Source organism: Glycine soja, chromosome 8 (assembly GCF_004193775.1).
Source record: "Glycine soja cultivar W05 chromosome 8, ASM419377v2, whole genome shotgun sequence".
Lineage (NCBI taxonomy): Eukaryota > Viridiplantae > Streptophyta > Magnoliopsida > Fabales > Fabaceae > Glycine > Glycine soja.
Genome location: NC_041009.1, coordinates 20506213 through 20517146, shown reverse-complemented (window position 1 = coordinate 20517146; position 10934 = coordinate 20506213). Strand labels below are relative to the sequence as shown.

Here is a 10934-nt window from a genome sequence, read left to right as displayed (position 1 = left end):
CCGATACATTTAAATTTCTTGACACAAGAGTCCATTGGTTAGTAGACTTTAATCTCTAACATGAGCGTGGATGAGTACTTAATTACAAAATTACTTTAATACTCAAGTTTAGTAAATAATATCTAATATAATATACAGTGTCTGAAAATATATGTTGCTGAGCTTTCATAAGACTCTTCCTCTTTTTCATTACTTTGCCAATACAAGTAATTAATTTTCAATGGTGTGTGCACACAAAGAATCATGGGATTTTGTCTATTTCTGTTTGTCCTTTGGAGTGTGCAGCAGAAAAAAGAATTTCCACTAAGATAATTGACCTTTGCATAAGATTGAATTGGTTCATGATTTATCTGTCTTGACTCTTGAAGTTTGGAGCAACTAAATATTTCAGAAAAAAGAATTTCCACTAAGATAATAGACCTTTGCATAAGATTGAATTGGTTCATGATTTATCTGTCTTGACTCTTGAAGTTTGGAGCAACTAAATATTTCAAATATTGTACTCATGTAATTGAATTTGAGAGCAATTCTACATCAACACAAACTTAATATATCCTATTAAAATGTTACACGTCATTACTCATTTACTACTCCTATCCTGTACATGCAATATCTAAAAACTACCCATGGTCTCTACCTTTCAGCAGAGAAATTATTAGCTGGACTAGTCAAGACCGAAGTGTTATGTGTGATTTGTAGTTTGGATCAATGATCACATGACACGTGTGAATAATTTAATATTTTAAATTGATTGAAAAAAAAAATTCATAATTTTTTAAATAAAATGTAAGAGTTGTTTTAAATTTATAAATAATTATAAATTTAAAATAAAAGTTACTAAAATTAATTTTTAAATCTTAAAAAACTACCTATTAAAAAAAAAACTGTAGTAGCTGACCAGCATCAAAAGGAGAATATGCCATGATTTATCCCCCTGTGATTCTTTTCCATACCAATTATCTTCCTCATCCCCAACCTTCGTTGACCCCAATAACACCCTGGTAAACCTTCATCTTTTTTCGTGCTAAGATTTCTTTTTCTTTTTCAATTCCGAAACAATTCTCTGATCTCGGTCTCCGGCTTCGTTAGTTAACCCCGCTGCACAAACAGAGTATCATTGAGAAAGTGAGTTATGAGTCTAATTCAATTAGATAAAACCAACTTACAAATGAAAATTATTTCTTATTTATAAAATTTATCTTGATATTATTTTTATTTAATGTTAAACTTTAACATGTTCATCTTTTTCTCATGATTATTTGTCTTTTAGACTTTCAACATACTTCTTTGGTTAGAAGTGACTTTTTTCAACAAAAGTAAATTAATAAATTGATGATATTTAATGGCTTTCTTAGTTTTTTATTTTTAGGGGAATAGCTTTCTTAGTTTATGTATGTGAATATTGATATCATTTCTTGGTGCCTAGTATATTTAATGTTTGTTTCGTTTCTTCTATAATTTAGCCTCCAGATTTCAAAATGGATGCAGCAGCTGGCCAGGGTTATTGTGGTGGTGCAGACCTGGACATGTTTCTAACGAATTATAAATTGGGAAAAACTTTTGGCATTGGATCCATGGACAAGGTGAAAATTGCAGAACATGTATTGACTGGCCAGAAGGTTGCCATCAAGATCCTTAACCGTCGCAAGATAAAGAACATGGAAATGGAAGAAAAAGGTTTATATTGAATTCTATTGATATATTTTAATCTTCATCGATTTTTTTTTATTTTCCTTTTTATTCGGCCATTTTGCTTTGGTAATGTTAATTAAGGTACAAGAATTTGAAATACGTTTTGAATTGACGATACAGAATGGAATGGAAAGAGATGGAGTGAAAACAAAAATTCTATTATTAATTTGATTTGTAACAATAAAAATTCGTTCATCATCATGTTCCATTTTCATTGATAGAAGAAAGCTTTTAAATTATAAAATGAATATGTTATCTTTACAAATTTTACTTTCTTAAGGATAATATATTTAAAATAAAGATAATATGGGAATTAAAAAGTTGTAACTCATTTTATTTTGTTCTTTTTTAAAACAATAGAATTAAATTTTTATTTCGTTCTATTATAAAATATTCTAACAATAAATGATATTTTTATCCAATTCCATTTCATTATATTTCAATCTATTTCATTTCATGACCTACGATCGATCTAAATATATTCTAGAGGTTAGGGTGAGTAAACAAGGGATGAGTTAGGGCGAATTTCTTTATCCCAGCTACTTGACCTAAAATTTTAATCGAAACATTTATTTATTTGAACTTGAATCTAACTTGATCAAGACTCAAAATATATAAGCTAAGATCAGGTCAAATAAACTTTTAAATGAATTATATCAATCTTAATTATGTATAGTTAAATCATAAAATAAAAGAGATATAGAACTTCAATTAAAGTATACTATATGATATATATTTTAAAAAATAATATCATCATAAATAATGTTATATTATGCAAAATATTATCTATTAATTAATTTTTTTATTATTAATTATTACTCTATTCCTTTTTAATTGTTGCATTTTTAAAGAAATTTTGTTTCTACTTATCTGTTTAAAATAACATTAATTATACTTTTATCAATTATATCCTTACCTATTTTTTTATCTTTAATTAATTTACATATGTATTTATTGTGAAGTAAAAAGAGAAAATGGTGAAATAGGAAATTCCACAACTATTTTATTATAATTAAGAAAATTTGTTTCATTTCTTGATTTCTACCTAATAACCTTAAACGATAGATAAAAAGGAACAAGATGATAATACACAATCATTCAAAAAAGTTGTACTTTTTAAAAGAATATAAGACATTGAATTGGATTAGAACAATCCAAAGCATAAGTTAATTTTGTCCTCAAAACTGAAACAAGTCTAATATCAAAACATCAACCTATCAAAATCAATCTCAAGTTGAGTTGGATTGGAATAGTGACTTAGTGGGATGAATTGAGTCATGTTCAAAATAATTTATTTTCTTATGATTTTAGTTTATAAAATCTACATGTTTGTTCTCATTAATTATTAGATATATTTTTATTTACAAAGACTCAATTATTTCATTCATCAACATTAAGAAAAATAATTAATTTAATTTATTATAATAATTAAACTTATATTCATTTTTTCAAAGCTACCATTGACATTCATGTTGTTTTCTCTTTTTTAATTGTTTGTCAATAAAACATCTATCTTCTTTTAATTACGGATATTTCAATTTTAAAAATAGTTAATACAATGGGATATAATATATGAATTGAGTTTTAATTAAAAAGAGGAACAAGCATCAATCCTAATTTGGATCTTATAAATATGAATGTATTTAGTATATACTTACCATCTTTTTTTCCATTTCTTTCTTCAAATTGTGCTGTAGTGAAAAGAGAAATCAAAATTTTAAGATTGCTCGTGCATCCTCACATTATACAACTTTATGAGATCATAGAGACCCCGATTGACATCTATATTGTTATGGAGTATGCAAAATCAGGAGAGCTCTTTGATTACATAGTAGAAAAAGGTAGGTTACAAGAAGATGAAGCTCGTAATATTTTTCAGCAGGTATAGATAGATGTTTATTTTGCTATTTTGTGTACTTTAAGAAACTTTTGACTTTCATAGATTATGTACTATCATTTATGCTAATTGATGTTGGGGAAGCAGATAATCTCTGGTGTGGAGTATTGTCACAGCAACATGGTGGTTCATAGAGATTTGAGGCCTGAGAAAGTACTCTTGGACTCCAAATGTAATGTCAAGATTGCTGGATTTGGCTGGAGCAACATCATTCGCGATGGTCACTTTCTTAAGACACGTTGTGGAAGTAGTAACTATGCAGCTCCTGAGGTTTGAGATTCTATGATTTGTAGTAGAATACACGCGATATGTTCTTAAAAAACTTGATATATTAATGATATTTAAAGAATGTTCTTATTGACTAAGTCAAAGTTTGTTGAGACTTATTTATATTTAAAACTAAAATATAATTAAGGCAGTTGTTTGCTTATAGTTGAGACTCCTCTAAATTATTAGTTAAAATTTATTAAAAATTTTAAAATCATGAGAAAGATTTATTAAATAAGATTAGGGTTACAAAATTAATAAATTTTAATAAAAAAGATATTGCATAAAATTTCTCTATATATTTTTAGTTTTATATGATTCAAATTCTTGATTAGTCTTTGTTATTTTTCACAGGTTATCTCTGGGAAATTATATGTTGGACCAAAAGTTGATGTCTGGAGTTGTGGTGTAATTTTATATTTTCTTCTTTGTGGTTCTTTTCCTTTTGACGATGAAAACATCCCAAATCTCTTCAACAAAATAAAGGTACTTTTTCTAAAATTTTATTTAATTAAATAACTAATTTTGAGATTTATGTGCATGGAAAAAATAATCTTAACATGAGTTTAGCTCTTGACTATGTTCGGAGAGATTTGATCTCTCATGTTGTGCCAATGAAATTAAGAAAGGGCGTGTTGGAAATAAGGCTTTTTATGTTTAGGAAAAGTGTTTAGGAATATTGGAGACTTTGAATAGAAATTTGATAGGAAGGAGAATTCTTTATGGAGGAGAGAACTTTGTATTTTTGCTTGATTCAAATGTGTAGGATTACATCTCTATTTATACTACTCTAAGGAGAACTCTAGACACACTAATTCTAGAGAGTTCTCAACTCTAGAGATCCAAAGAGTATTCTAGAGAATATTACAACCATAAGAAATATCTAGACACTCCAAACACTACAAGAATTCTCTAGAAACATGACCCATAATTACTTAAGCCCAAAATAACTAAGTCCAAGGAACCAAATAATTAATTTTGGGCCCAAATCAAGTTTATATTTCAACATCCCCCCTTAAACTTGATTTGTGACTCCAAGCATACTCCTTAGCTTCACGAAAGTTTCCAACTTGAGTGGCTTTGTGAAAATGTCGGCAGCTTGATCTTGAGACATCACATACTTCAACTTTACCTCCTTCTTCTCAATGCATTCTCTTATGAAGTGGTAACGGGTGTCAATGTGCTTACTTCTTTCATGAAAGATTGGATTCTTTGCCAAAGCGAGTGCTGATTTATTGTCAACACATATTTCCATAGGTTCTTCTTGTGGCATTTTTATCTCTTTCAACAAGTTCCTTAGCCAAATTGCATGACAAACGCATGATGTGGCAGCAACATACTCGGCTTCACAAGTTGATAGTGTGACTATTGGTTGCTTCTTTGACATCCAAGTGAAAGCAGTATCTCCCATAAAGAACACAAAACCAGTAGTGCTCTTTCTATCATCCAAGTCTCCACTCCAATCGCTATCACTATAGCCAACAATGTTATAATTGTTAGAAGAGTAATAGTGCAAGCCAAAGTTTGTTGTACCTTTGATGTATCGAAGGATTCTCTTTGCCGCCTTGAAGTGAGTTGTGGTTGGAGCTTCCATGTAGCGACTTACTACTCCTACAACATAGAGAATATCCGGCCTTGTACATGTCAAGTAACGTAAACTTCCAACCAAACTTTTGTAAAGAGTTGGATCCATATTCTCTCCTTTTTCATGCTTGCTCAACTTGCTGCCACATTCCATCGGGGTGCCAACTGGATTGGCGTCATTCATCTTGAACTTCTTAAGGACTTCTTTGGCATAGCCTTCTTGGGTGATGAAAATTCCTTTGTCTTCTTGTTTTACTTCGATGCCGAGATAATATGCCATGAGCCCCATATCCGTCATCTCAAATTCATTTGACATATCTTTCTTGAACTCTTCGAACATGCTTGGATTGTTCCCTGTAAAGATCAAGTCATCTACATACAAACACACAATCAAAATATCTCCACTTTGCGCTTTGATATAGAGTGCATGCTCATATGGACACTTGATGAAATTCTTGTCTAGAAAGTACTTGTCGATTCGAACATTCCAAGCTCTCGGTGCTTGCTTGAGACCGTACAACGCCTTCTTCAACTTCAAGACTTTTTCTTCTTGCCCTTTTACTTAATAGCCCAGTGGTTGCTCAATATAGACTTCTTCTTCGAGAAAACCATTCAAGAAGGCTGACTTCACATCCATTTGATAGATCTTCCATTTATTTTGGGCTGCCAAAGAAATGATCAGTCTAATAGTTTCAAGACGAGCAACAGGAGCAAATACCTCATCATAGTCAATTCCTTGTCTTTGACTATAGCCTTTAGCCACCAATCTTGCTTTGTATCTCTCCACATCTCCTTTAGCATTCTTCTTTGCCTTGTACACCCATCTTACTCCGATTGCTTTGTGTCCTCGTGGAAGTGTAGTAAGTTCCCACGTATCATTCTTCGTGATTGACTTGATTTCTTCGTCCATGGCGTCTTTCCACTTTATGTTTTCCGCTGCTTCTTGATAGCTTAGAGGCTCACAATCACCAAAAAGACAAAAGAGGTTAATGTCGTTTAGGTTTGTGGTTACCTCATAAATCTCTTCAATGCTCCTTAGTCGCGGTGTCCTCTCACTTGAACTTGTTTCATCCAGCCTTGGTGTCGGTGAGGCAGGTGGTGTAATATGTTCCTCTATGATTGGTTGTTCAATTTCATCATCTTCTTCAAAATAAGGAAGAAAATCATACTTATCTTCTTGAACACTCCAATCCCAACAATCTTCTTCGTCGAACTCCACGTCGCGACTTATGACGATCTTTCTACTATTTGGATTATAGAGCTTGTACCCCTTGGATCTTGAGTCGTAACCCACAAACACGTACTTCTCACTTTTATCATCAAGCTTTGTCCTCTTTTCGTCTGGAACATGGGTATAGGCAATGCTTCCAAACACTTTGAGGTGAGAGATCCCAGGCTTCCTTCCACTCCATGCTTCTTGTGGTGTCTTCTCATGCACGCTTCTTGTTGGAGAACAATTTGTTAGGTAAACTGCACATGCCACTGCTTCAGCCCAAAACTCCTTCGGCATCTTCTTGCTTTTGAGCATGCTTCGCACCATGTTAAGTATGGTCCGGTTCTTTCTCTCTGCTACTCCATTTTGTTGTGGCGATCTTGGCACTGTCAGTGGGCGACGGATTCCATGGTCTTCACAATATTTGTTGAACTTATTTGAAGTGAACTCTCCTCCTCGATCAGATCTCATGGCCTTGATGGAAAGACCACTTTCTTTCTCCACGAGGGCTTTGAACTTCTTAAAGTTTTCAAACACTTCTGATTTCTCCTTCAAGAAATAAACCCAGGTTTTTCTGGAATAATCATCAATAAAGAGGAGAAAGTACTTATTCTTACCAAATGAATTGGGTTTGATTGGTCCACAGACATCGGTGTGTATGAGCTCTAGCGGCTTTGTTGCTCTTGTTGTTGATTCCTTTGGAAAACTTTTACGAAATTGCTTCCCAATTAGACATCCTTCGCAAAGTTGGTCTGGGTGGTTGATGCTAGACAAGCCTCTCACCATCTCCTTCTTCGCTAAACGTTCTAGACCGTCGAAGTTGAGGTGCCCGAACCGTAGATGCCATAGCCACGAAGAGTCGGTATAGCAAGCCTTGAGACACTTTGCCACATCATTTTGAATGTTCAAGAGGAACATTCTATTCTTTGACATAGGCACCTTAGCAATCAAGTTATGTCTACAATCTCTTAAGAAAAGACTATGTTCTTTCAAATGGATGTCATAGCCTTTCTCTAATAATTGTCCCAAGCTCAAAATATTATTCTTCATGTTAGGCACATAGTAGACATTGGATATGAATTGATGACTCCCATTCTTCAAACGTATGAGAATTTTACCTTTGCCTTTGACTGGTATCTTTGAGTCATCTCCAAATGAGACATCGCCAGTTGCCGCTTCATTGATCTCCACGAACATGCTTTTATCGCCGCACATGTGGTTGCTTGCGCCGGTGTCGAGGTACCACTTGTTTCTTTTCTCTTCAAATTTGTTTTGGCACGCGAGTAGCAAAGTTTCTTCTTCTCCGCCTTTTTCTTCTACGAAGTTAGCTTTCTCTTCAACCTTCTTCGAGAATCTACACTCGGATGCATAGTGACCAATCTTGTTGCAATTGAAACACTTGATTTGTGATTTGTCATACCTCGACCATGAATTTCCTCTTCCACGACCTCTTGTTACTTGTGGATTCCAACTTCTTTCTCCATTGTTGAATTTGTTGGAGTGGTTGTTGTAACCACCTCTTCTTTCTCCTCCATGTCCTCGTCCACGTCCACGATCTTGGCCGCGACCTCGTCCTCTTTGGCTCTTGTAATTTGCATAGTTTGCTTCCTTTACGTTGAGTTGTAGTAGTTGCTCCGTAGCCTCCTTTTGTTTAATTTTTCTCTTTTGTTTTTCTTCGTATGCTTGTAAGGAACCCATGAGTTGCTCAATAGTCATGGTCTTTAAATTCTTGTTTTCTTGAATGTTGGTAACAATGAAGTCAAAACTTGGATTTAAAGTTCGAAGTATTTTTTCCATGACCTTCACCTCATCAACATCTTCACCATTTCTTTTAAGTTGATTGACTACGGCCAATACTCGAGAAAAATAATCAGAAATTGACTCGGACTCCTCTATAAACAAACGCTCAAAGTCACCTCTAAGAGTTTGAAGACGAATCTTTTTTACCTGCTCAACTCCTTTGTTGCAAGTTTGAAGCTTATCCCATGCTTCTTTGGCCGTCGTTGCGTTGGATATCTTCTCAAATGTATCTTCATCCACCGATTGATAAATGAGAAAGAGAGCTTTCTTGTCTCTCTTTCTTGACTCCTTCAACGTCTCCTTTACACCTTGGCTTAGCGAGACTTCATCTTGCTCCTCGAAGCCATTCTCTACGATATCCCAGACATCTTGAGCTCCTAGTAGCGCCTTCATCTTGATACTCCAATTATCATAGTTGTTCTTTGTGAGCATCGGCATTTGGAAAGGAAAACCTCCATTCGCCATCTTTTGAGGATCTTGAAGCTCTGATACCACTTTGTTGGAAATAAGGCTTTTTATGTTTAGGAAAAGTGTTTAGGAATATTGGAGACTTTGAATAGAAATTTGATAGGAAGGAGAATTCTTTATGGAGGAGAGAACTTTGTATTTTTGCTTGATTCAAATGTGTAAGATTACATCTCTATTTATACTACTCTAAGGAGAACTCTAGACACACTAATTCTAGAGAGTTCTCAACTCTAGAGATCCAAAGAGTATTCTAAAGAATATTACAACCATAAGAAATATCTAGACACTCCAAACACTACAAGAATTCTCTAGAAACATGACCCATAATTACTTAAGCCCAAAATAACTAAATCCAAGGAATCAAATAATTAATTTTGGGCCCAAATCAAGTTTATATTTCAACTGGGCGAGATTATTTTTTCTGTGCGCTATAATTTTTTTTTTTACGAGAAGAACATACAGTGTCAAGATTTATTACTGTATATTATATAGTTAGAATTTGTTTACATTTGGCCCTTCTTTAGATATTTTCTGGATCTATTCTTACTTTTTTTGGGTAAGAGGACACCTTGGACTTGGAGAACTAAAAAATTAAATCAATGGAATGATGGATGCTCTTGTATGTTATAAAATAATTCTAAACTCTCCTATAATATATTTCAATTAATTCTCCTATTTCTTTTGCATTCTAAATATTAAATGAGTTTTATATTTGTAAGACAATGATTTTTTTTCATTTAATATACCTCTCTTGTATTTGTTTACAATACTTTTTCTTTCATTCATAAAACTTATTAAAATAAAGTATTTATAACATAAATTTTCGTAAGTATTCATAATTGAATATTCAATTAAGGTATTTTTCTAAATAATTTCTTATACTTTCAACCATATTATTCTCAAGGAGATTTAATTATCCATATTTTTGTCATATAGGGTGGGATTTTCACTCTTCCTTGCCATCTATCTCCTGGAGCCAGTGATTTGATACCAAAGATGCTCATGGTTGACCCCGTGAAGAGGATGACCATACCTGAGATCTGTCAACACCCATGGTTCCAAAGTTGATCTTTTGCTTTCTGCAGTTAATTGTTCTAGTGCCATATACAATGTAATGGTCCTAAGGGAAAGGGATCAATTGCACGTAGCATTTTTTATAGTGATTTTATTCATAAACTTAAGCGGAAAAGATTATACAAGACCTTTTGGTTCGATTTTTTTTACCTACCTCTACGGGAATAATTCAATTCTCAGTAAATACTTATTATCTCAAATAATATTACATGTTTTCTTTTATTTTTTTTTGACAAACCTAAGAAACCTTCACTATTACAATACCCCTTCTCACTTGGATAGTATATTTTTTCTTCACACGACTTCTTTTATATAGCAAGGGTTCATAGCCCTGAACAAGACTTACTAAACCTTAATTTCCCATCTCTCCACCAATCCTCTCATTTTGTTAATTAGCGGATTTTGCCAAGAGTACTCACCTTCTTTCTGAAATAATGATACACACGTCAAAGGTCACACCATATCATTTCTCAATTTATTTCATCTTAATTTAGTCACTTAAATTAATATTTAAAGATTTGGATTGGTTTTCTTAATAGTTTTCAGCGTAGTTGGATGTTTTTAAGATTCATGAAATAAAATGAGAGAAATCGAGCACAAAAACCAACTAGTTATATTGCAAAGGCATTTTTAGTTTTTAAATATTATAGAGCGGCAGCATGTCCAAGCAATAAATATGATTTTGTGGCAGTTTTGAATAATCATTAATACCAAACACACTCTAAGGCCATATTTGCATTCCAAAAGAGAGCCTTCGCCAATGTAATGTTAACGTTTGTGGAGCTTTCTAATACTTGTATCACATTGAACTTGTACAAAAATGCACTACAAACTGTGAAGCATGTTTGCAATTCGTAGGGGGTTCAAGCGATTTTAATAATAGAGTAACATATGTTTTAGGTCCATCTTTTTTAAAATTAAATGTTAATTATTAATTTG

At 33.0% G+C, this 10934-nt stretch overlaps 1 protein-coding gene across 1 annotated transcript; it reads left to right on the top strand.

Moving 5' to 3' along the window:
* Positions 1–925: 925 nt before the first annotated feature.
* Positions 926–10148, top strand: LOC114422663 (SNF1-related protein kinase catalytic subunit alpha KIN10-like). The gene is made up of 6 exons (XM_028389140.1): positions 926–1125; positions 1464–1677; positions 3390–3574; positions 3677–3859; positions 4211–4342; positions 9858–10148. Exons 2-6 carry the CDS (start codon positions 1479–1481, stop codon positions 9987–9989), a joined length of 831 nt encoding a protein of 276 aa, XP_028244941.1. The 5' UTR covers positions 926–1125; positions 1464–1478; the 3' UTR covers positions 9990–10148.
* The last annotated feature ends 786 nt before the right edge of the window (positions 10149–10934 follow it).